We start from the raw sequence: 26,094 nt of genomic DNA, 5'->3' as shown, positions 1-26,094 counted from the left end.
CTGGGAGAAAGGGCTCAGAACTCACACAGAAGGTCTAACATCTTCTAGATGGGTTCTAGGTTCATCTAGACCTGCCCTACTCACTGCTGAGCTCTTGGGTATACGGGGAACTCTGGCAGGCTCTTCTTCCCTGGGAGTTCACTGGGAGAGATTCCAGGCAGTGGTGTAAAAAGGAGGTGTGTACTTCTGGAAGTGAATGGAATGTGTGAGACTGAAGGCAAGCGAGACAGCATGTGAGCACCTTGCTCTAGTTGATAAGGTTCTTTCCCTTGGGGTACTGGTTAAAAGTTCTGAAACACGATGCATGTGTCCCGGGATCCGGCAGTTAAGTAAAGGGACGGCAGACAGCGGGGCCACTGTTGGAGCGGTGGTTACAGGCAAACAAGGGGAGAGGCTAGAGGGATCCACGTGGTGCTGGATTAGAGTCGAAGGTATCAGTATATTTAGTTTAATAGGGATACAGAAGGAGAGACAGAGAGAGAGAGCTGGATGGATGTAGGTAGATGGACATAGATGGATTTATAGGCACTTGTATTTCCTTTTGCCATCAGCTGAGAAGGCCGGGAGGCAGCAACACCCCAGGAGCAATGAGCACGCCTAGCCCCTGGGTCTTGGTGTCTCAGTCCATTCTAGCCGATTCTAGGACTAGGGTGGGAAATATCCAGGCTGAGATATTTGGTCCATTCTGAGGCCTTGTCATTGCAGACGGTAAGGAAGTACTTTGAGAGTGGACGTGTGCACATACTGGCGGGATATGTCAGAGAGACACAGGAGCCAACTGAAAAAGCCCTCCTCAGTGACTGAAGCTAGAAAAAAAATACAGAATTTGAGAAACAGAATACATGATGTAGGATTGGATTATAGCCTGAAGTGTAAAATGAATATCCACAAGTTTATATAGGTAAATGAATGAATAAAGAAATAAACACATAAGGGAGAAGAAACAAAATCTCCCTGCAGAAGAATTCCAAATAACTTGTGTGGCGATTCCCACCACCCCCACCCCCCCCACCCCCACCCCACCCCCGCCGAGGGAGGTGGAGCTAACTCCTCACTCCTTATTCGTGGGCTGCAGGTGGCGACTTCCCTCCTGAGACAGGGGAAATACTGACTTTAGAGTGCAGAGAACTGGCGAACACAGCCTCAGCCAGGTCTGCGAGGTCTGCATCAACAGCGATTAAGTCCTGCGCCCTTGATAGGACATGAAGAGAAGGGGGCTTTACCTCTGTGGATTCCCTCCCCCAAACCCCTAACCCCAATCTAACCGTGAGAAAACAGTCAAATTTCAATTGAGAGAGACTCTACAAAATACCTGGCCAGTCAGTGTTATCATGAATAAGGCAAGTCTGAGAAACTGTCACAGCCAAGAGGAGCCTCAGGTGACATGACAAGTAAATGTAATATGGGATCTTTCTGCCTGGAACAGAAAAGGTATGTTAAGAAAAAACTAAGGAAATCCAAATAAAGTGGGGACTTTATTTAATAATCATAGATCACTATCGATTCATTAATTATAATAAATGTACCACACTAGTGTAAGTTATGAATAATAGGGTAAAATGGGTGAAGGGTATATGAGAACTCTATAGTAGCTTCATAACTTTCTGTAAATCTAAATCTATCCTGAAATAAAAGTTTATTTAAAAAAATTTTGGCGGAGGGGGCACCTGGGTGGCTCAGTCATTTGAGTGTCCAACTTGGCTCAGGTCATGATTTCACAGTCCGTGAGTTCAAGCCTCACGTCGGGCTCTGGGCTGACAGCTCAGAGCCTGGAGCCTGCTTTGGATTCTGTGTCTCCCTGTCTCTCTGCCCTTCCGCCGCTCATGCTCTGTGTCTCTCACTTACAAAAATGAATAAATGTTAAAAAAAAAATTTTTTTTAATTTAAAAAATTAAATAAAAAAAATTTCTTTAAGTACCATAGAAACTTAGAGAAAGAGGGAAGTGTAGACTGGGAAACCAGGAAAGGCTGGCAAATGAGGTGCCGGTGGAGTTGCCCTTGAAGGAAGGGCAGACCCCACCCCCTGGCCGGGAAGCCCAGGCAGGTATGCAGCCCTGGACGAGCAGGGCTGGGATGGTAGGAGCCAAGTTGGAGACCGGGTGGGCTCGGGTCATGATCGCAACATCACCGGGGCTTTCCCCCCATCTCCCAGTGGCCCTGGGCACCCACCACCGTGACCTTTTGTCAAGGAGCTTCCGTTTCCCGCCTTGACGGCAGGAGGCCCGGTATGGTGGCGAGGAATTATGCTGGGGAATGAACCACAGTGGAGGCCCGGAGTCCCTCTCAGGACTAGCTGTGCTTTAGTAACAAGGTTCTTTCACAATCTTGTCTGGTTAGACCAAGGCAACAGGACTGAAATGGGGGAACTGAGGACTGACTCCTCCATCAGCGGTTCCCTCAGCACTTGGAGGGAGGGCTGGCAGCCTTCCCGCTTCCCCACGGGTCCCCTCCAGTCCCAGGCACGGTGTGAGGTCGGACCTGTGCCCCAGTCCCCTGCTGTTGGGCTTGCCCTCTACCTGTTCCCTGCACCTCACCCCTTCCTCCTGCTTCCTGCCCTGCTCAGACCCCTCTCCCCTGCCCCAAGCTCCTCCATCCCTGCTCCTGCTTCATTTTCCCACTCTGGCCCTTCCACAACCTGATACTTCACTGACTTTACCTGCCGACTCTAGCCTGGAAGGTCAGCCTCATGAGGTCAGAGATTCTGTCGCTTTTGTTCAGTGCTGTGTTCCCAATGCCTAGAGAGCGTGCCTGGCACATAGTAGGTGCTCCGTAGATACCTAAGTGGATGAACGCTGTTGGTAGTAGCTGCTTTGCTTTGCTAAGTGTTTTTTTTTTTTTTTTTTTCTTCTGTGCATCCACAGTGGAGATGATGCCAGCCTCAGATTTACGGGGACAAAATGTTCATTTATTGAAAGAGCCTTAGTAAATGCCCTTCTTCATCTCTAGCTGAATTCCGTCTCAGTACCTCCTGGCCCCTTCAGCCTAGCCCGTCCTGTGGGGACCTTGCTGGACAGGTCTGATCCTGGTACCACGAGAAGCCTTTAGGACATTTGACTCCTTTGTTCTTGGCGTCCTCATACCCTGCTTCCCACAGGCTGTGTTCATACCTTCATTTTAGCGCCAGCCTCCGTGTGGCAGGTGCCACGTCTTACTCATCACCGTCCCCAGGGCCTGGTGTCCAGTGCCTGTCTGTTGAATTAATAACTTTTGGCAACAGCGGCCCTGTTCTGTATCCTTAGCCCCTCCTCAGTCAGCCCTCATTCTCTAGGTTAAGTCGCCCTGGCCCCTTCAGTCTACTCGTGTAAGACTCAATTTGGGACCCTTCTCTCCACCACTTGTCACTCCTGTGAACCAGGTTCTTTCCGTTTATTTCCGGCCTTTGTTGAGCCCTGACTTGTATGAGCCCTGTTCTCAAGCCACCTTCTCTCTGCTCCTTCCCCTGGAGGAAGATGGCCTCCTTAGACTGGGGCTGGGGCTGCCTGGAGCGGCATCGTGGAGCAGGCGGGGATGGATTGAGGGGGGAGCAGGGGCGGACAGAGCTGCCGCTGGGGCTGGGTGGCAGGTGCCAAATCCCGCCCGGCCCCCATCCACGAGGGAGGAGCTGGGCATTTCTTTTGGTGGCACCAGCACTAGCCTTTCTGTTCCCAGCTCACATGATTCTTCCCCCCCCCCCCCCCCCCCCCCACCAACCACTTGCCTCCTGGAGGCCTCTCGGTGACCCTGGGCTTCATGGGCCTGGGGTCAGTTCTGCCCATCTGCCTGTGTGCCCCTCGGTCACCTGACCCCTCAGGGGCCCGCTCCCCTGCCTGCTGGGTACCTGATGTCTCAGGCTTTCACTCTAATGGACATGATCCTCTCCCAGAAGGAAGCTCTTTCTGTTGAGAAGTGACATAGGACTGTTGACCACAGACACATTGCTTCCATCTCCTTTGCATCTGACAGGAGAGCTGAGTTAAGTGCTTTTCCTGATTGCCGCCCTCCTCAGCCTGCCTCGTCCCTCAGACTCTGCCCCACCAGTGCTCCTGCTCTGTCCTCTACCCCTGGACATCCTCTTCCCTTTCCTGCCTCACCCCTGCCCCAGACAGACTGTCCTGTTAGCCGGCCCTTAGCAGTCTCCCAGAGGCCTTTCCAGCTCTGACAGTCTACACAGGCTCCTATCTCCCTGCCTCTATGGCTCCACTTGACCTCTTGTCCTGCCTGCCTGCCTGCCTACCATTACTTGTGGCTTTAGCCTAGGAAGGTATACTTTCTGTGAAGCAGGGAGATAGAAAAAAGGTAGCTGGAAATATAGGCGAAGCACAAAAAAAAAAAAAAGAAAAGAAAAGGAGAGAAAAATTAGTCCTTTAGTTTAGCACCTGTTCTAGCCCTGAGTCACTGAGGCCCAATCCTAAAAGTCATCCCCGTCTGCTCTTTTTTTCTTAGCCTCATAGGCCTCGAATCCTTTCTGCTCTACCTTCAGCATAACCCGAATGCAGCCCCCCACACCATCAGCATCGCAGTCTGGGCCACCGTTTCATCTGCCTGCCTCACTTGTCTGGGGTCAGAGTATTCTTGTGAGCTACAGCCAGGCCTCCTCTGCTGGCACACGTCCTTGGCAGGTCATGTCTTCCGGGCCAGGCTGGCTGTGGCCACCCCGGACCCCCTTCATTCCAGTCCTCCAGCAGGCCTGCCCACCAGCTTCCTCAGGCCGGCCCCAGCTCGTCCCTGCCCCGCGGCCTCAGCACTACTTTCTCCTTCACTCTGCCTCTGTTGGCCTCCGTGGGGTCCACCCCCCAGGCGTTCCCTAGCCCTGTACTTGCTTTCCTTTCCTTCAGTCATTTGTTTCACTGCTCTGTTTTCTTTTTATGTACGTTTATCACCATGAGAATGAAGTGAGCTTTACTAAGGTGGCCCGTTGACTTGTTCTCACCTCTCCCCTGCACCAACCAAGCACAGTGTGTGCCTGGCATAAAGTAGGTGCTCAGTAAATACCTGCTGTCTATTCCTAAACATTTGTCTAGCCAGTTCTAAGGTGATTACATGGACTTTTAGTCAGGGCCTTGAAGACTTCCTTCACTATCAGTAGATGGGATTAAAAGTATAAAGTGGAGCTAGAGTCAGAGCCCCGAGAATTTAGGCGGGGGGGGGGGGCCCACAGGCCCACAGGTCCAGTTGTGGGTCAGACGGGTGATAACGTACTTCCTCCAGGAGTCTTCCACGTCAGCCTCCAAAAAGTGTAGGGACTATGGGACATACCAGGAGAAGAGGCCGAGACAAGGGACATTTGCGCAGGCAGGCAGGCAACAGAACTGGGGAGGAGGAGGGGGCTTAGGTGCCAGGTGGAAACCGAGAAAGGCAAAACTATAAAGGCAGGATTTAGTGGTTCCGTTGTGGGGGGAAGAGATTGATTTACTTCAAGGTCTGGAGCTAGGGAAGTAAGCTTGGGGCTCTGGGTGAACTTGGCCAGTGTGCTAAACCTTACTAATCGTGTTCAAGTCAAAAGGCTCATTCCTGTAACGAATGCTCATTCGTACAGCGTTTGTACCTGAGGTCACCACACCTGTTAGAAAGATAGTTCTTACATTGTCCAGGTCCAGCTGTGCTCTGAAGTATCAGTGCCCTAGAGGAGAGTATTGATCCTCAGCAGGATTCTGGGGTCCATCCTTTGGGGGGAGAGGTGCTGCTCCTGTCCTCGAGGTGAGGATTGGAAATGGGGAGAGGGAGGAATAGGAAGCTGGAGGGTGGGAGGGTTGAGATTCATGCCCACTGCTGCCTCTGTTCCGTACCCGCTGGGGAGACCTCACGCAAGGCTGCTGTAACTGGGCTACAGTTGGCCAGACTCCGCCTGTAGACAAGGAGCGTGTTGGCTGAAATGACGCATTTCTTTCTTGGCCTGGATGTGTGTGCACTTGCATGTGTGTGTCTTCAGATATGCCTAACACAAAATTTACCATCTTAGCTGTTTTCAGTGTGCGATTCAGTGGCGTTAAGTACATTCATGCTGTTGTGCAACCATCAGAACTTCTTTATCTTCCCAACTGAACCCCTAGGAGTTAAACACTAATATTTGTCCTTTTGTGTCTGGTATATTTCACTTAATGTCATGTTTTTAAGATTCGTGCATGTTATAGCATGTATCAAAATTTCATTCCTTCTTGTGGCTGGATAATATTCCTGTGGGGGGAGGGGGCACATTTTGTTTATCGTTCATCCATCAGTGGACACTTGGGTTGTTTCTCCCTTTTTGCTGTTGTGACTAATGCTGAAATGAACATGGGCATACAAATACCTGTTCGAATCCCTGCTTTCGGTTCTTTTGGGAATATATCTAGAAGTGGAATTGCTGGATGATCGGGTAATTCTGTGTTTAATTTTTTCAGGAACTGCCAAACTGTTGCCCACAGGGGCTGTACCATTTTATCTTTCCACTAGCAGTGCACAAAGGTTTCAATTTCTCCTTATCCTTGCCAACGCTTGCTGTTTTCAGGTTTTTTTGTTTTTTCTTTTTCTCTTTTCTTTTCTTTTCTTTTCTTTTCTTTTGTATTAAAGCCATCGTGGTAGGTGTGAGGTGGTATCTCATTGTGGTTTTAATTTGCATTTCCTTAATAACTGGTGTTGAGCACCTTTTCATGTGTTTATTGGCCATTTTTCTATCTTTTTTGAAGAAATGTCTATCTAAATTTTTAGCTCATATGTTTTTTTTTTTGCTGTTGAGTTGTAGTTCTTTATATATTCTTCATGTTGATCCTTTATCAGATGTGTGATTTGTAAATATTTTTTTCCATTCTGTGGGTTGTCCATTCTTGTGACAGTGTCCTTCAACATACAAAAGTTTTCAATTCTGATGAAGTCTCGTTTCTTCTATCTCTAATGCCTGTGCTTTTGGTGTTCTATCCAAATCCTTGTCAAATCCAGTGTTCGAAGCTGTTTGCCTCAGTCTTCTAAGAGTTGTATATTTTTGCTCTTACATTTAGGTCTTCGATTCAGCATGAGTTAATTGTCACATACGGTATAGTGGGCACTTGGTTCTTGTGGAGTCCTGCTCTCATCCTCGTTGGGTGAGTGAGGAGGATAAAAGGTCTTCCCTTGCCTGCCTTGCCCTTTCCCGTCTTCCCTTGCCCCCGGTCTTAAGAGCAAGGTGAGCCTTGGCTGGGCAGTGATGGCTTCCCAAGGAGAGCTGAGGGCCCTTGGCTGCTTGGTGGGAGCCTAGACGTCTTTGCTGCCCAGCCAGCAGGCCAGTCTGGCACAGCAGGTGTGAGAAGGAACTTCCTGGCATTGGCAGCAAGTGAAAAAGGTCCTTGTTGTATTCTTTTCTCCCTTAAAAAAAGAAGTTTAGCCAACCCAAACAATGCTTCACAAAGGCAGTGAGTTTGGCTGGTTGACAGAGCCCTTAGTGGGTCATTTCCACAGCACCCCACCGACTCCCTGCATGTACTGTACTGGGCTGGGCAGCCCCTCTCTTCCTGCAGCTCCCAGGCTACAGCCCCGATGTGGCCACGGCACCGGACACAGCTCTCGTTGCTGCTTGGGATTAGCCAGTGTTCCCCCATTTGTGGGTCCCTTTCTGCTGAATCTGTGGAAGCCCTGAATGCCTCAGAAAGCCCATCCTGCCCCTGGTTGAGGCCAGAGCCAAATCTTGAAGGGAACCTCCCAGGGACAGGAGCATCATCATCTCTGGCAGGAGCTCAGAGCTGCTATGTGTTCCGCACAGACGCCTGTTGTCGGAGCCTGGTAGGCTGCAAGTTAGCTCTCTGCGGGTGGTTGGCTCTAGCTGCTGCAGTAGAGGTAATGTGTTGAGGTGGGTTAGGAATTAGAAAGCCGGGCTCTAGTCCTTGTGTCCGTCTGGGCCGTGGCCTCCACGTCTGAGACGCGTGACAGAGGGAGGGGCATCAGGCACCTTCCAGGCCTAGGTTGGAGGCAGCAGGCTGTGAGTGTTCTTCCTGCAGGGGCCTGAGTGGAGCAGCGTGGGCCTCTGAAAGGGCTGCCACGTGCTGATTATTTCTGTACCTGTGCAATGTCTTGTTTTGTTTTACTTGTAAGTATATAGGTCATTGCCTTTTAGTGTGGTAACAAGATTGTACAGCCATCTAATTTTAGAACACCCCCCCCACCCCCCCCCCCCCCCCCCCCCCGCAAAGAAACCCTGTACCCCTTATCTGTCATCCCCTAAACTTCCCCCAGGCCTTGGCAACCTTGATCTACTTTCTGTCTCTGTCAATTTACGTGCTCTGGCCGTTTCCTACAAATGGGATTAATGCAGTATGGCCACACCCACCTCTTGCGTTTCATCTTTATCATCTGCTGGCCCCAGGGGTGGTGGCTGCACACCGTGGTCCTCTGGTGGTCGGGCCCTTTCTGGGCCCTGCTCCTCCTTCAGGCTCCTGCACTTCATGGCCCTCAGACGGTGGAGGACTTGTTACCTTTGCACATGGAGCATCTGGCTACCCACTTAGCAAAAATGAGATTGGGCAAGGTTGGGTGTTCCTATTTTATAAATGATACATATTTAAGGGCACCTAGATGGCTCAGTCGGTTGAACATCTTGCCTCTTGATTTAGGCTATCATGATCTCAGGGGCATGGGGTGGAGCCTGCTTAGGATTCTCTCTCTCTCTCAAATAAAATAACCAATAAAATAATACATATTTATAAGTAGAATGTTGTGGTACGTATGTTACAGAATATTTATAAATAAAGCATAGTATTTATACAATGAATCTGCAACGTAAACTTAGAGGCGTCGGTTTTTTTTCCCATATATCATTCAAAAATAAGTGCTGAAGCTCATTTTGAATGGTGCCAATGTAGGCATATAGAGGAAAATCAAATTAATTTTATTGAGGACCTCACCATCTATTGTGGAGAAGAGATGGGCAGACCCGAAAGTGGACTCAGGGCTACATGCAGGGCTCTTTCCTTCAGAGGGGAGGTGAGGGATGTGAGGCAGGCATCTCTGGCAGAAGATGGCTATAAAGGAGGCCAGCCTATTCACCAGTGGGTCACCTAGGCCTGTAAGCTTGGGTAGGACGTGAGGACGGGGCTCCTGAGGGCCTCAAACACGGGGCAGAGAGCTTGGGCTCGAAGCTGCGGGAGCAGTTAAGACAGAAAATGCCCTGGCCACATTTGTGCTCATGAAAGGTCATTCTTGGACCAGTACTGGCGACCATGGGGAGACCAGCAGAGTCGAGGCCACCCTAGGCCTGGGTCCTAACTGTGGAACAGTGCTGAGGAGCTGAGTGCCGTGCCTGGGAGAATAGAAACCACAGACCTTCCCGCTGGATGCCAGCTGCTTCTGCGTGCCTCCCACAGAACACATCCCAGAGGCTCCCAGCTCCCTGGCTCGACTGGGATCAATGAGCAGTGGGATGACTCCGGGGCGGGCAGTGAGAAAGAGATGGGTGTGACACTCACGTGTGGGCCTGCCTGCGCCTGGGAGCTGGCGGGGGAGGAGGGCTAGGCCACAGTGCAGGTGAAGTGTCTGGTGCTCCAAAGAAGGGCAGACACCCACCCGGCCGCATTGGAGTGTGATGGGGAAACCAGACTCTGATCTTTCCCGGGGCCTTGACGTAGCACCTGGGAGACACAGACAATGAAAGTAAACTGCTCTGCTGCCCTTGGATAAACCCCTTGGTTTGGCCCATCATTTTCAAGAGCCTGTTTTTGGCCATCTTAGAACCAGTCACTGGCCTCCAGTGTGGGCTTGGAGGCCTGGCGTTTCCTCCCTTCTCAGGGAGAGGGTGGCCCATGGCCCCTCCTGTCCAGCCAGGCCCATTCTCTTCACCCTGCTGGCCTCTTCTCTGTCCCTGGGTAGGAGACAGATGTGTCCGGTGCTTTCCTCTCTTTTCCGTGGGGCAAGCAGTCAGAAAATGTATTGAATAAATGGTCTTTTCTCCACCATTCCCTTGCTTGGTGGGGAAGTGTGTGTGTGTGTGTGTGTGTGTGTGTGTGTGTGTGTGTGTGTGCGCGCGCGCGCACGCTGGGAAACAACAAGGGAGGCAGCCTGGGTCATGTGCCAGCCCTGAGCCCTCACTTCCTGTGAACAACTCTGTGAGGTAAGGGATTTCTTTTATTGTGGTAGAATATACACAACACAAAAATGTACTGTTTTAACCACTTCAAAGTGTACAATTCAGTGGCATTTAGTACATTTATAATGTTGTGCAACCATCACCACTGTCTAGTTTCAGAACTTTTCTCATCACTCCAAACGGAAATCTCCTACCCATTAAGCCGTCACTCGTCATTCCCCACTCCCCCACTCATCCCCTAGCAACCATTAATCTGCTTTCTGTCTCTATAAATTTGCCTGTTCTGGATATTTCATCTAAGCTGAATTATACAGTATGTGTCCTTTTGTCTCTGGCTTCTTTCACTTAGCTAATGTTTTCAGGGCTCAGCTCATCTGTGTTGAAGCACGTGTCAGTATTTCATTCTTCTTGGGGCTGAACACCATTCTGTTGTATGACTAGAATTGATGGACGTTTAGGCAGTTTCCACCTTTGGGCAATTGTGAATAGTGGTGCTATGAACATTTGTGTACAGGTTTTGTTTGAACACCTCTTTTCAGTTCTTTGGAGTATAAACCTAGGAGCGGAATTGCTGGGTCATGTGGCAACTCCATGTTTAACTTTTTGAGGAACCTCCAGAATATTGTCCACAGTAGCTGCTTCATTTCACATTTGAAGTAAGGGATATCGCTACTCCTGTTTTACACTTGTGGAAACTGAGGCTTAAAGTCGGCAGCTTGCCCAAGGTGACTTATGTGGTGAGCGGCAGATGTAAGGCTCTGTACCAGAGGTGGTGCGCTTCTTGGCTCGTTGGGTTCTAGAAACGTAAAGCCCAGAGGCTACATTAGGTCCCTGAGCCTTTGTGGGGAATAAGGGGCTAGAGGCTCAGTCATCTGGCTCCTCCTCTCCTGGGGTGCTGGGCACACAGGTGACAGGCTCCCACACCACAGCCCCCAGCCTGGTTGGCCCGGCCTCCTCCTGTAGGCAGAGTTGCAGCAGTCAGGTTTCATGTTGGAGTCCCTAAAGGGCAGAGGGGGTGCAGAAGGGGGCTCTCCCTCCAGAGGAGCCACGTGAGGCCACGGAAACAGACCTGGCACCCGAAGACTTGTGGCGAGACCGCGGGTGTGAAGGACGGTTGTGAGCCACCCCACAGACCACGAGGACTGCGGAATGCGTGGGAGGATGCTTGGGCGGGGGACTTTGCTGGCTTCTTGCCAGGCAAGGAACAGGAGGAAAGGAGTTCTGTGTGGAGGGCACCTGCTGGGGCCCTTGGCCGAGGTTGGTGGAAGGCGCTTGCTTCTCTGAGCTCTCAGAGGGGTGAGGGGGCGGCTTTTGCTCACTCCAATCCTGAGTGGATTCGTGGGTATGTCTTAAGACCCCTTTTCCATGGGTCTTGCCAGTTTCCTTTGAGAACTTGGACTTTGAGGATATTCGTGTAAAGAGAGCTGCTCACTAGGGAGAACTGTGGCCTTGGAGAGAGTCAGGTGCTGAGAGTCAGGTGGCCCAGTCTACACCTGGATGGCATTTGGTGTCCCACCTCTTGAGGGAGGGACTCATGATTCGTTAGACTCAGGACTCTGAGCAGCTTGGCAGTAGCAGGAAGAGCCAAGGGACAGTCTCTGTGATCCTGACCAGCGCGTGTTCCTCTCAGGGAGCGGGGTTCCAGGGGCGCCTGAGATGGGGAGCAGTACTCAGCAGAGCTCCCCAAGGGCCACCTTCCTTGCAGAGGAAATTCAGATCTAACCTCCTTAATCCCAAAGAAAGGATGTGCTCTCTCCTTGTACCTGGCTCTAGCGGCCTGACCATGCCTCCAGTGTGGCTGCCAGGGAGGCCTCCGTACGGGAGCTTGTGGGAGCCGTTATGGTCACCTCTGGGGAGGGTGGAGGAGGTCATGCTCCTGTGAGGGCTCTCTCTGCTCCTGCCTGCTGACAGGTTCTGCAGTAAGCGCGGGCCACCCTTGCTCTGGGTGACCCCAGGCCCCTTTCCTGCTCTGAGCCCCAGCCTGGGCATCTGTGTGTCGAGCCTGTCAGAGCGCCTTCCTCCTGTGGCTGTCATCAGAGTGAACCTGTAACTACTTATTCAGAGCCTGCCCAACCCCGGAAGACAATATTATTCTTGCCGCGGCGGCTCCTACTGAAAGGTAGAGTCTTCTTGTCCTTCCTGGAGCATATTCCGCCCCTGCTTCTGGCAGCCTGGAGACGTGCTGGCTGACCGCTGTCACCACCGGGTAGCACTGCTTTTCCTACTCCTCAAGTGGGTCGTGGGGAGTGTGAGAGAACATAATACAGAACGCAGCTCACACGGTGAAAGTATTGCCCCGTAATTTTTCATTCCGTGTGTGTGTGCCCATGCAGCTGTTCATCCCAAAGTGAAATGCGCTCTTCTCTGTCAGTCATGAGCAGATTCACTTGAAATACACGAACTGTCGCACGACCTGCAGTTGACTGGGTTAAGATTTTGTGAGCACTACTTTGCCCTGGGGGAAAGCCTTTGTCTCTGTTTTCCCATCTGAATGGGGGACGGGGTGTAAATTGGAGTGGTCCCGGTCCATCCAAGTCTTGCCTGGCCGCTGGTTCTGTAAGCACAGCTGCCTGGAGGGAAGGACCCCCATGGATAGCTCTAACTGGCCTCTCCTTGTACATCTGTGCTACTTTCCTCTTCTTTCCCTCTGGCTCTTAGAAACTTCCCAAACTTCTAGATCCAACAAGAAGTGGAGGAGACCTGTTTTCCCTAAAGTGCCTGGGATGGGTGGGGGTGGAGGGTCTCCAGGTGGTAAGGCTGCTGTGGCAGCGTCTTCCAAAGCAAGCCCCTGGCAGGTGCCCGGCTGCAGTGGGGAGAGGTTCCCTTGGCCTTTTGTGGGCCAGGGGGCAAATGACAGAAGGGCTGGGTTCTCAGCAGGGTGTGCTCACATCCCTGGAGAGAGGACCTGCTCTTAGCCGTCCCGCTTGGTCACTTTATGCTTCTGTGGTCTTCGGCCTTGGGATTAGTTGACACTGATGCAGCCCTACCATCCAGGCTGATGTGTGTGGAGTCCAGAAGAGGACCGGAAGCCCCCAGGTGGCCGGAGAGCATCTGGTGACTTTGCCGGCTGAGGACCTACCCATAACTTGGCAACAGAGCAGAGTTGGGTGGCCTGCAGGCAGCCACCTCTTTTTTGAAATTGAGCAAAACTAGGTGTCGCTCGGCCTCGTCGGAGGCCTGGATTCCTAACCTCTGGAGGTACAGACTGAGGGCAGGGAGCTTGTCAGATGGAGCTGAGCTCTGCCGACAGTGTTGGGGTGAGGGGTTCCCTCTGGCTGGATGTGGATTTTAGCCTGGATATCTGCCCTCGCTTTCTAAGCACGAGGCCTGGTCTGGCGTGGAGTTGGATTGTCAAGGGTCTTCTCTGTCCTCAGCTCTGAGAATGCAGAAGGGTGTGGCCACACCTGTGCCTGGGGGCTCTCTGGAGACCCTTGGTTGACCCGGTCCACGGTTTGAGGGCAGACTAGTGAAGGAGCACATGGGGGTGACAGTATTGGCAGCCGGGGGGGGGGGGGGGCTGCGGGAGTATCGGTAAGAGGATGTGCTGGCCCCGGGCCCAGCAAGCAGTGATTGCCCGGGAGAGTGAGCACCTTCACAGCCGGTGGCCCCGGTGCTGGTGAGGCTTCTCCCGGTGGCACTGTGCAGACTCAGGAGGAGCTGTGGACTCTGCTCCCTTTTTCCACATGTCCAATAGGATTAGACAGTGCCTGCCTCATAAGTAATATTTAAGGAGGCGTGGAAGAGGTCGTACTTACGATAAGACCCTGACACACAGATAGTAAATAAACATTCGTTTCCTTTGGCCATAGCTTGTTATGTCTTTGCTTTTTATTGACGCTTCTGAAAGCTCGCCTGGAAGGAGGTAGAGACCTCATTTTGCACACACATAAAACTGAGGCACAAAGAGGTTGTAGGAAGTCTTAGGGTACGACTGGTGACGAGGTCCCATGACCGCGTTCAGCTGCAGGGCTGGCTGGGAAATCTTGCTGGTGGCCGGTGGCCACGTGTCCAGCAAACACAACTAGTGTGCAAGAGGGGACGGTGAGCAGTTTCGTGACCCTGAACCCTGGCACAGTAGTCTCTAAAGATAAGCCCACTAGGTGGCATAGTGAGAGGAAAGTATTAGAATTTCTGTTGGTGTGTTTTAACTTCCCTGTGTGTGTTACGTATGTGTCATAGTTTATAAGCTGTTGGCACAATAGCACAGATAGATAACTTACATCATGCTTCCATGTGCCACAGGTGGGCGTACATTGGCACCTTGTGACGCCCACGAGTCCAAGTTGGGGTGGACATCGAGGACAAAGGAGGAAACGTGACCTTGGGAAAGCCCCTCTGCTGTCCCCTCTCCCCTCTGTGGCCCTGCTCAGGGCTCTGATCCTCACAGCAGTCCACAGCATCAGTGTTCTTGTTTCAGGCACAAGGACCCACCTCAGAGGATCCGTGAGCCTTGTCGGTGGCAAGGGGGAACATGTGCTTCAGCGTGCGGGACGCTGAGCTAAAAGAGCAGAAGTCACCACCCTTAGTTTGCCCAAAGGGGGTTCAGATGGGGCAGTGGCATGATGCCAGAGCAGACCTGGGATTAGAAATTCTGAAGAGTGGAGGTGCTGGAACTGGACTGAGGAGGTTGGGAAGCCTAGGAAGACCATGTGGCCCCACCCTGGGTTGGAAGGTGTGTTCTTGTGGCCGCGGGAGCACTACTCATTGGGGGTGGGGGCAGGCACTAGACGCCGGTGGGCCTCCCCAGCCAGAAGACAGATGGCGGGGGGGGGGGGGTGTCCCAGGCTACCAGTCTTGCTCCCTGCTCCTGAAGAACCTCCCTGCTTGGTTGCAGGATAAGCCACTAAGCTCCCTTTTCCAGCTCAGAGACTCTCCAGAAGGGCCCAGGAGAGATGCTACAAGTCTGCTTCACTGAAGGACCACACTAGGCTTAGTATGGGTGTGCCCCCTCTCAGAAGTGGGACTCTGCCCCCTCTCTATCCACACCTGAAGTCAGAGGCCAGCTAACAGGTGGCTCTCCTGCCCTGCCGCCCGCATTCTGAGCTGAGCCTAAGGAAGGACGGGCTGAGCCTAGAGGCTCCATGAGGAAAGGCTTCTTGGAGCTGGAAAGCATACTCCTTCCCCCTCCTGTGGACCTGAAAGCTGGCAGCCATATTGGGTGAGGTCGGGAGCTCTTGCCCTTGGCATGGTGACAGCCACGGCACCTTGTTTCCCTCCCCAAAGCATCCTCCTGTTTGGGGGAAAGGTGAAGGGCCACAGGACGCAGGGGTAACAGATCCTCTTTAGGAAGGTCTTCTCTGCTGACCCTCACCCCAGTAGGAATCTAAAGCCTTCTTTGCTTGCGTTCTGTCCCGAATCTCAGGGTCTAACAGTGTCAGAAAAGGAAAAAAAAAAAATTTATTTGTTCCGGTGCTGGCCAGGCAGCCTTGTAGCAAATCCTCGTGGGTGCTTCCTGGGAGGTGACGGTGGGTCATCTGCCCCGAGTGGGCTTGGCCTACCTTTAAAGCATTTATGATGTGTGTGGCTCCAGCCTGCCAGCCCCACAGCCTGCCTTCCAGGATGTGGCTTCTCTCTGGCCCCCTTCTTGCCTCTAAAAATAACCTTGCTATTTTAGAACCACCTCCTCTGGAGCCTTTTCTCACTGCTCTCTTGGATCAGTAACCCCTGTGAGACCTGGCTCTTGGCTGCCTCTGTCCCCTCAGCTGTCCTCCCAGAGCTGTCCCCTTCCTGTTTCTCCCCCTTCCCCCAGTACCAGCTGGGATATTGTTCTCCAGCTAGGAAGGAATGTCCAGCTGGCTGTCCTCCGAGAAGAACAGACCTGTCACCTCTCCTCCCCGGGGATGGGTAGGGAGGAAGCGGGGCCAGGAGGGTGGCGGCGAGGCAGAGCACCACCCCGTGCGTCTGTTGTATCTGGGGACTCACACGGCCGTGAGAGGTTCAGGTGCCTGTCAAAGTGACAAGGGTTGAGAGGGCCGGGGGCTACAAGGACAGTCCATGCTGCCGTACTCTGACCCATGAGTGCTGGCTCCTGAGTGACTCCCCGCCCCATCTTCTTACAGCCCACAACCCTGCCTCAGGGCACCATCAACATGAACCAGTGCACAGATGTGGTGGATGGGGAGGCCCGGACAGGCCAGAAGTTCTCCCTGTGCATCCTGACCCCTGAGAAGGAGCATTTCATCCGGGCAGAGACCAAGGAGATCATCAGCGGGTGAGTCTGCCCCACACGTTTCGGGAGGAGGCGCTCCTTGCCCATCAGCGGGTTCTCGGACCGGTTCCCTTTGGCACAAATTGGGCAATATCGCCGTCCCTTTCTTCATCAAATGTGTCCCCGCTTCTGAGTCCCCTCTCTCTCTTCACAGCGCTACTGTGTGCCTGGTCACCACGCCAGAAACTGGCCTCCCCCTCCACCCGCCTTTGCGTCATCCGCATGTCCACATACCCACCAAGGCTGTCTCCTCATGTCCTGTGTGCTCGGGCGCCTCCCTCTGCTGGCACTGCCCGGTTCCGGGGCTACCTCGTCTCCTTTAGGCCTCTCGCTGGTCTCCCCACCTCCGTTCCCACGCCTCCCCAACCTGGTGTCACTCAACCGTGAGGGGCTCAGTCCCAGAGCTCGTCTGACCTTGCCGAAAACGCCATCACTTGGGGAACAAGTCCAGGTTCCTTGGCTGGCCCTGGAGGGGGGGACCCTTCACAGCCCTCCAGCCTCACCTCCACCACCCTCGTGTCCCAGCACGGAGCTGCTTGTCACCACATATGCCCCTGCTGCCCACTGGCTCTGTGCCTTCAGTGGGGAATGATCCCTCCATCCCTCAGACTGGTAGAGTCAGCCGGAGCGTGCACTCTTCCAGGAAGCCTTCCCCCTTGAGGCACCTGGCACCATCGGCTGGCCCTTAGAAAAGATGCAGATTGTCTGCGTGCACATGTGGCTTCCTTAGACAGCAGCAGCAGGTCCTTGAGGGAGGAGGCTGCGTCTCACTCGCGGTCACCCCAGTGCTGCTGCGTACACTGGCTTCTTTGTCCAGGTGGAAGGAAAGAAAGTCTCTGAGTGACACCACTGCCCTGACCGTGCCATGCGCAGAGGCTCAGGGGGAGTCCTGGAAGCAGGAGGGGGGCCCAGGTCTGAGGCCGACGGTCCGGGGGGGGGCAGAGCTCCGTGCTCCTAAGCCCACGCGGCAAGTCCCTGCTCCCAGGGCGGCGAGTCCCTGCTCCCAGGGCACCGCTTGCCAGCTCTGTGCGACCTCACCACCCAGCATGTGCATAGTGAGCAGGCTCCACCAGCCTGGCCAGGAGCTTGGGCACTGGATCTTGGAAAATCCCGTTGGTCCTTTAAGACCTAAGAAAGCTTTGAGAGAAAGTAAACCTGGGGGGTGAGGGGTACTGGGCTGATTACTGCAGCACAGAATAGAGGGAAATCGAGCATGAAGCCTTTTGGTTTCAATAAGTAAAAAGACTGAGCACTGGCCTGGGCTTCACTATCCTTCAGGATCTCAGGCTAAGGCTGCTGTATGAGGAAGCGAGGATACTGGTCAGAAGGTCCCCAGTTCTTGCTGAGTTCAAAAGTTCAAGTCCAGGGGCGCCTGGGTGGCTCAGTCGGTTAAGCATTCGACTTCAGGTCATGATCTCACAGTCTGTGAGTTCGAGCCCCGCGTCACGCTCTGTGCTGACAGCTCAGAGCCTGGAGTCTGCTCTGGATTCTGTGTCTCCCTCTCTCTCTGCCCCTCCCCTGCTCATTCTCTGTCTCTCTCTGTCTCAAAACTAAATAAAAACATTAAAAAAAAAAAAAAAAAGTTCAAGTCCACACTGTGATAAGGAGGAGCAGAGGGCCAGAGCTGCACTGCAGGGTGACCAGGTGACCCTATGCTGGGGGGTGCCAGTTCACCCTGAGCCCTTTTCCCTTGGAGAGAGGCAGGTTTGCATTTCTGACTCCTGGGGGCAAACAGGAGGACCACTTTGCCTCTGCCTCTCCCTGGTCTTAATTCTAGAACCATATGGTTTAAGAGTGTAGAGAGCGTGGAGCGCCTGGCTGGCTCAGTCAGAGGAGCGTGCGACTCGTGATCTCGGGGTCATGGGTTCAAGCTTAACTTAAAAAAAACTTAAAAAAAAAAAAAAAGTATAGAGGTCTTTTACAAAGAGATCCCTTATCCTACAGTTGGGAGACTAAAGTTTTAGAAACGAGAGGACCCTGACCAAGGGCCACCCTCCAGGCCTGAGTGACAGCACAGAACCACTTGCACTTCCTGGCTCACACTTGCTGCTGCGGCCTGTCTGACAGAAACACTCAGGCCAGGGCTCCACTGCCCAGCTGGATTCCTAGGGGGAGATCTAGCCTTGGGAGCTAGGTCCTGTGGAGGCTTCTGGTTAGCAGGTGGGATGGGAAAGGGGTGTCCAGGGTCCCCAGGACAGGCTGGATCATGTGTGACTGGGGGACCAGGTCAGGGATATAGTGATGTGCCACATGGCATTAGGAAACTGGCATCTGATCGCGCCTCTGGCAGGTGGCCTGAATCCTACCATTAGGCACTTGCCACAGGCCAGGGGACCTCCTAAGGTCACCATCTGTATGGGGAATGGGGACCGCCATTCCCATGCAGTGTGGGCAGACAAGGTCATTGATGAACCACAATACCAGATGCACATTCTCTCAGGGTCCCACACGTAGGCTGGGCTGTCATGAGGTTAGGAGGTTTGTGCTGTGGCCCGGTGGCGTACCTGGAGCCAAAGCCACCCAGCGCTTTCCTCTCTCCTCATCCTGGGTCCGGGCCTCGCTTACCCCTGCCCAGCAGGCAGGGCTCACCGTGGCAGTCTGTCCCTGGGCCCCTGGGCAACAGCTTCCCCATCTTCACCACCTGCTAGGACACTTGGCCTCCTTCAGGGAGACAGGTGGGGGGCAGTGTCCCCTGGGTACAGACTTCTGCCTCCACCTCCTCTCCCTCGTCTGCCTCTTGCCTTTGTGGATGGACTCCTCCCTTGGCATCCTCACCACCTGGCACAGCTCCTTTGCCCAGGTATTCTCATCTGGTCCCTGAGACCCTGAGATGGGTCTAAGCACGCAGCTCTTCCTCTGGACTGACTTCGAGCAGGAGCAGTTGGGGACAGTCCATCCAGCCTTCTCCCCGGGGTCTTCTCTGAACAGAGGCCCCTGAGCAGCCCGTGGCATCTCTCCCAGAGCCGGATGGAGAGAGTTGGCAGTTCTTTTTCCCGGCTCTCTTGTGCCAGGAGAAGCCTTCAGGATGTTTGGGGCACAGCTTAATGCAGCTCTTTTAGAGGAGTTGGGAGGGGAGCAGGAGTTGGCGGCGGGTTGGGGGGCGGGGGGCTCTTCCGTGCTCTCCAGCTGGGCTGAGTCCAAGCTTTCCCCCTTCTCTGAGCCCCTGCCTTTCAGCTTTGTCCCCTTCAGTCTTATTCACCCTGGCTCTGCTGTCAGAGTCGGGGAACACTCTACCACGTCCCTGGCACTCACATCCATGACTGATCCCGTGTCCGTACTCACCCCTTGCCTCTCTTCTCTTCCCGGGTATATTTTACATAGTAACACATCCGAATGACGTTACACGCTTCCTACTGGGCTTCCGTGAGAAATCCGAGTTCAGGGGACACATTCCGAGCCCAGCCCGCCCCTGCCTGTGCTCAGCCTCTGAGTCTCCAGCACAGCTCCCTGAGCTCCGTTCAGTCAGCAGTGCAACCACAGCACAGATCTCTTTCCTCAAGGCCCTGTCCTGCATGGCTCGTGGGCAGGGACTCAGGGCACCGCACAGGTTCTGCACCCACCTGCCATACTCCCCGTGCTCCTGGGGCCCTGGAGGACGAGGTGACTTTGTCAGGCAGTCTCTTTTCCTCTCCTAAGTGAAGCTATGAGAGGGGTCTTCGACAGCTTGTTAGAGTGCCCAAAAGAATTTTCAGCCCCTGTGGCAGGCTGGAAAGTGGGTCTTTTAACCCCAGGAGCATGTGAGTTCCTCAGATGACATATGAGTGAGGCCCTCAGGGAGTCTGCTCATCTGCTGTCCTTGCGGATACTGTCATGGCCTCTGTTCTTGCTTTGGGACCAGCCCGCAGAGGAGTGACCCACAGGACCTGTGCCTTAGGTCTCTGCGGGACAGGCAGTTGTTCGTTCTCTCAGCAAATTGAGAATTACCTGTTCGGAGCTGAGCTCGGCTCTGCCCAGGCGCTGTGACTCCCCACACCCAAGCCCACTTTCCCCGCTGCCTGCTGTTAACAACCAGCACACCTCCTAAGGCTGTCCTGCAAGGTCACGGACTGTGACTGGCCTCCCCTCCTCCGTCCCCGATTAAAGAAGCACCAGCGAGTGTGAAAGGCGCAAACCCTTCTTCCTGACCCAGGCTCGGGTCCTGGGGTTGCTGCAGCCTCCGGCTAGGGTGCTGGCTGTGTGGGCTCTGCCTCACATCGAAGCTCAGCCACTGCCACTCGCCCAACACAGACCCTCGTGTTCTAGGAAGAAGGGAGACCAGAGTCTCCTGCCGTTCCTTGCCCTCTAGAGAGAGCGCCCTTCATCACCAGGTCCCTCCTGCCCTCCACTCCTCCTGTCTCCTCTCACCCAACCCTCCCAGATGTTAATGAAGCTCAGGTGAGGCAAGCATCGGATGTGTCACGGCCTAATCCGCCCCAGAGGTGGGGAGACTGAAGCCCGGAGGGGCTGGGAGCAGCCAGATCTGTATCAGCCGCTGCTCTTCCCACACTCCCCTGCTGCCTTCTCTGCTCCTGGTCCAGAGTGGACCTGCCAACATGTGGGTCTTGGGGTGGGTCCCTGGGCAGCTCTGCCAGACCTTCCCCAAAGCCAAGGTGCCCAGAGCCCTCATTGTGCAGGTGGTGGGGCCCAGAGGTGAGTGAGTGGGTCTGGGAGGTCAGCAGCTCAGCCCCCGGAAGTGATCTGCTGCAGAGAACTTTGGTAGCACAACTCTTGGTTCCTGCCTCTATAGCCCTAAAGGACACCCAACAGCAGCCCATCTGTATGCTAAACAAATCTTCTCTGGGAGGACCATTTTAAAACCAGTCAAAGCCCCGAAGATGGGATCAGTGAGGTGCTTGCTCTGCACTCTGAGGCCTGTGGTTCAGGCCTGCTGCCCCACCAGGGTGAAGCATTCCTTGTGCCTGGGCTGACCACATGGCCCTCCCCACCTGCACTCTGGTCATTGTGGGGTCAGCATCTGGGCCTGGTCCCAACACAGCCTGGGCTTGTCCTGGGCTGCACTTCTGGCAGTTCCTGCCCCAGTGGTAGCAGGCTCACATCTGGGTCATGCTCTGCCCTGCTCGGCTGCCCAGAGGCCTGACCACTGGGTGGATGCCCCCAAGCAGGAAGTGTTGCGCCTGGTGTCTAGACCACCCGATGAGGTTCCTAGTCCCCAAGAGCAGGGATCTGATCCAGTGCTTCCCCCCTCTTCTCTCTCCAGATGGCTAGAGATGCTCATGGTCTATCCCAGGACCAATAAGCAGAACCAAAAGAAGAAGCGGAAGGTGGAGCCTCCCACACCACAGGTAGGCAAAGTGGTATCGTTTCAGTAGAGCTGGGATGAAGTGAGAGCTCCCCGGAAGGACCCGGCCTAAAACTAGGGCTGAGGAAAAGGATCCAGATGGGGCTGAGACGGTCACCAGCCCTGCGTGTCCTCTCCTTCCCTCCAGTGGTCTGTGGGCCGCAATCAGTACGCTCCTCTCCAAGTCACAGGGCAGGACCCTCCATGGGCCAGGGTGGCCTTCGTGTACACTCTGGGGCTGCCCCAGGCGGTTTCCAGTGAGTGGGCCAGTGCTGAGCAGCAGTATTACAGCACGTGTCCCTTCCCTGGCTGTCCTGCCAGCTGCTAGGGAGCACACAGCATGCTTGGAAGGCTACTTGCTGCACACGCATGTCCTCGCGCACCACGGTTGAGGAAGGGACTCAGTTCAGCTCGACTTGACACATGGAGATGATCCTACAGACAGCAGGCTGGGAAGGAAGGCCAGACAGGGAGTGTCCTGGCCGAGTGAGGGGCTCTCAGGGCTCTGTTCCTGCTCTGAACTTTGACCATAAATGGAAAAAACTTGGTACGACCTTGACTTTTGGGCCCCTGTCCTACCTCCCATGTGACCAGAGCAAGAGGTAGCGTGCATAGTCCCACCAGGTCTAGCACTTTCCCAAAGGCCACTCTCTTCCACCTCTGCAGGGGCACAGGGCACCCAGAAGGGCTGTGCACCTCCCTGCCATGCTCCTCACACTCCCGGGGCCCTGACGGAGCGAATTAACCTTCCTGAGCCTCAGTGAACTGATTCACAGAACGGGCCCTTTGAGATCTGGTTATAGGATTTTTGTGGGCATGAAGGGAAGCGCTGAGCCCCTGATGGGCGCTCAGCGAATGCTCCTCCTCTCTGCTCCAGACTTCACAGTTACCGAGTGCCTTGCCCTGCCTGATCCAGCCTCACAGCAACCCTAAGAGTGAGCAGAATGGGGATCGGGTTCCCTTGGGATCTTGCAAGGCCCAGAGTCTGACAGGGAGCCAGCCTGTGACAGAACCTGGCTACCCACTGGGGCTCTGTAGTCCTGTAGTCCTTACTGGATACTCTCTGCTTCAGCGAGTGGCAGAGGTCAGCCTGGGCAGGACTGGTAGGTGTGTGCTGGCCTGGGTCCCTCGCCCTCTACACACCCACCTTGGGCTTCCTTGCACAGGCCCTGATGGAGTGCAGCTCTGGGCCTGCTCTCAGCAGTGGTTGTTGTCTGCTGTCTGTCCACGCTCCCCAAGGTGTCTCAGGCCAGCATCCTCTGAAGGTAGTATACCTGGCAAGAAGTCAGCAAAATGCAGTTGGAGTCATTCCTGGAGACTGAAAGTGGGGCTTCCTACTAGGGAACAGCAGATACACACACAAATCCCCCAAAGCTGCCTGGGTTTGAGAGAAAAAATCCCAGGCAGAATAATAGCGTTTAGGGTTACTCTGCGTTTCTATAGTGATGTCTTGGAAACATCGCTAGAGCAGAGCTCCGACCTCCAAATAAGGCAACGACATGTGCAATAGACATGTTCCGCCCAGACCGAGGAGTTTGGTTGTGTCCCTGCTCCCCGGCTGTCCCCTCCCTCTAGATACTGCTAGCCATGGCCGAGCTTCACCTTTTCCGTTGGTAGCAGGAGCCACGCGATCACAGGGTGGGGAGATCACCCACTTCCCTGAGAGTCTCTTAGAGTGTGGGTGTCCCAGCCTGCTCTGCTCACCCCTTCCTGAGCCCTAGCCGAAGCCAGCCTGGCAGGGACTCTTCTTTCTGCCCCTTGTTCCCAAGAGCGTCACATTTGATTCCATTGGTTTCTGGAAGCCGTAAACTTTCATCTGGGGCCCATCTTCTTATGAATCAGTCTCATGAGGTGATGTGGGGTCTCTCCAGAGGAGAGTTGGGGATCTCTGGACAGGCCTTCCCTCCACAGCCTGATGCTGAAGGTGTTTTGTTACCCTGAATGGAACAAGGAGGGAAGCCTAAAGCCTTGTGGGCCCCCCATCGAGGCAGGAACTCAGGACCCCATATCTGGCCTCTTTCTCTGTGGCCTGGGAGAGTTTCACATAAAACCAGTGGGGATCTGGAAGTGTCGCTGTGCTGTGCCGTGCCCTCCAGAAATTCAGGAGGAGAGCCCACAGGGGCCCACTTTAAGAAGGATGTCTCAAGCAGTTAAGACTTGGGGCCATGGAGAGTACACTCACCAAGTGGTTTCCTGAGAGTATCAGAGAGAGACCCATGCCAGGCCCTGAGGGAGGATGAAGATCAAGCTACAGCGGGGAGCAGACAGCCTCTAGACTGGGCACATGGGTCCCAGCAGAGCCTAGAGCAGCAGGGAGTCAGGCTGGCCCTGGCTGAGGCCTGAGATACAGGTTCTGGGAGCTGCTGCTTTACTCAGCCCCTGTTCCCTCCAAGAGGAAAGACTTTTTCTGATACCGAGATGCCTAGAGAGAAGGAATAATGATCCATGCCAGGTACGACCAGGACAGGAAGGACGGAGATCTTACCGCCCTCTCCCCAAATCCCAGGTCTGGGGCCAGGGGCCGCGTGTTCCCCCTACCAGTGTGTGGGCCGGGAGGCTTGATTCATCAGGTGGAGCTCTGGAATGCTGGTTTCTCCCATACACCCGCCCGCCAGGCTCTGGACCCTTGCTTCTCCGCCTTTCTTGAGAGACCTGTAAAACAACAGACCCCTCTCAGTGTGACCAGAGACATGCCTGGAGGAATGTCCCTACTGGTCCAGTGCACTGGTTCTTCTCAGGCCCACACGTGTGTTGTGGATTGCCACCTCTTCTGGGGTGTCTTGTTCTCTACTTGGGTGGCTGCTCCAGGTCACATCCTTCTTTTCATTGGGTCCCCGTTCCATTTCCTGTGCCCAGGAAGTAGAAAGACAGGCTTTCTGTGAAACCTCCTCTGGAGAGGGTACCTGCTTAGCTAGCATGTGGAGGCGACAGCGGCCCGGGCCTGCCTTTCTCTTTCCTCCCTACCTTTCAGAGCCCTTTGTGAGCTGCCAGATGAACAGGACAGACCTCGTTACAGCAGTGAAACGCTGATAGCCCCGACCATGCAGGGACTAGAATGTAGGAAACCCGGCACCTCTGCCTCCTTCCTCTTCCACAGGCACCTGTGGTCTGTGTCCTTGTGACCCCCAGCACCCTCTCCACCACAACGGCGACAAGTGCGGGGAGCAGAGGCAGTGCCCCACAGCCGCCACACATCCGCTTTGGAAAAGAGCAGCAACTTTACCCAGAGATCAGGCTTTCCTGTTATCACCCACCCAGCCCCCTCTCCTGGAAACCAGCGTGGCTTCGTTCCTGCTGCCAGACTGTCCCTCTGTCTCCACCGATTCGATAAGGCTTGGCAGAGAGGCAAGAGAAAGCAGAGCCTCCAGAGGAGAGAAAAAGAACTGCCCGTGGACCTTGGCCGCCATTCAGGGCCCTCACTCTCTGGGAGGTGTTTTCCAGAAGTGGGGAGCGTGGGGAGGGATCTGCAGATGTGACCAGCCCTCACAGATTGGGAGGCCCAGGGCCAGAAGGTGGGTGTGTAGCCACGAGGTGCTGGGACATGCATTTGTTTCCCAAGCTCCCTGTCATGGCCCCTTGGATCTCAAGCCTAGAATTTCCTCGGCCTCTTGGGAATCCGTGGCAGCCCACCTGCTCCGTGCTGGAGCCACAGGCATCAGAGAGGGCTGTGCATATGCCATGGGCACTTCACCCACAGCGTGGGGCTGAGGCCACTTCCCTCACAAGCACAGCTGCCTCCTATTCCTCTTGGGCCCCTTCTGGCAACCTCTCCGTATCCTTGTGCAGCTGGTCTTCCGCAGGGGGGACGGATTCACCGACCATCTTCACGTCACCCCACCCCACCCAGTTCTCTAGGAGGAGTCCCAGCTCCACCCTGAGCCCACCAGAGCATGCCCAGCCTTTGGCCTTTGAACAGAAGGCTCAGTCGCCAGAAGGGGCCACGGCAGGGGGACCTGGAGTGAATTCTGCTTGAGGGATGCGTTGCTGGGGCGCATGGATTGAGGGCGGTGAGCTGACTGGAAGGATAGGTGGCCCTGGGGCTGGCGCTCCTTAGATCATTAGAGCCTGGTTCTTTTGGAGCCCTCAGGAAACTGTCAGAAACCATTGCCATTTTCTTACAAGAAGTCCAGTTCTTACAAGGTGGGTAAGAGCCGCAGGGAATCTTCAGCTGGTGCTGTAGGGCAGCTAGAGATCCCAGCCGGGCCCTTGTCCAGGCCCTGGATTCGAGGTTGAGTCACAGTTCTGCGCCTGCTCTGGAAACGGACTTTCTCTATTTGGCTAAGTACCTCCCATGTGAATGCTTCTCCCACAGAGCAGCACCAGTTTCGATCTGGGGAGACATGGGGTGGACACTGCTCCCATATGGGCTCGTGGCGGGGTGGGAGGGCATGCATGTACTTGGGTGTTTTGTTTGTATCTGATGACTCTTCTTTCACACAGTGTCCCAGATGTCCTGTTTGAGCTTTCTAGAACCAGAAGGCGGGGAGTGGGCAAGGGCTGGCCCCGGCATGGGTGTTGTGTGGACACATGCTTTGCATTTTCCCAGTGGCCATCTCCATGGTGTGTTCTTCCCTCACCCCACCCCATCTTTTGTGACTCGTG

General features: G+C 54.4%; 1 protein-coding gene across 6 annotated transcripts in view; it reads left to right on the top strand.

Annotated features, from left to right (window-relative positions):
* Positions 1-26,094, top strand: part of MPRIP (myosin phosphatase Rho interacting protein) — a 146,349-nt gene that overhangs the window by 69,198 nt on the left and 51,057 nt on the right. For all 6 annotated transcript variants that reach the window (XM_086686231.1, XM_086686230.1, XM_086686226.1 and 3 more), the window contains exons 4-5: positions 16,066-16,217; positions 21,412-21,496. In XM_086686231.1, coding sequence (XP_086542357.1) covers positions 16,066-16,217; positions 21,412-21,496 — 237 coding nt within the window. The remainder of the gene's footprint in view (positions 1-16,065; positions 16,218-21,411; positions 21,497-26,094) is intronic.

The sequence above is a fragment of the Puma concolor genome, chromosome E1 (assembly GCF_028749965.1).
Source record: "Puma concolor isolate L17-30 chromosome E1, mPumCon1.1.hap2, whole genome shotgun sequence".
Lineage (NCBI taxonomy): Eukaryota > Metazoa > Chordata > Mammalia > Carnivora > Felidae > Puma > Puma concolor.
The sequence above is the reverse complement of the archived record's forward strand: the minus strand, read 5'-3'. Positions and strand labels throughout refer to the sequence as shown.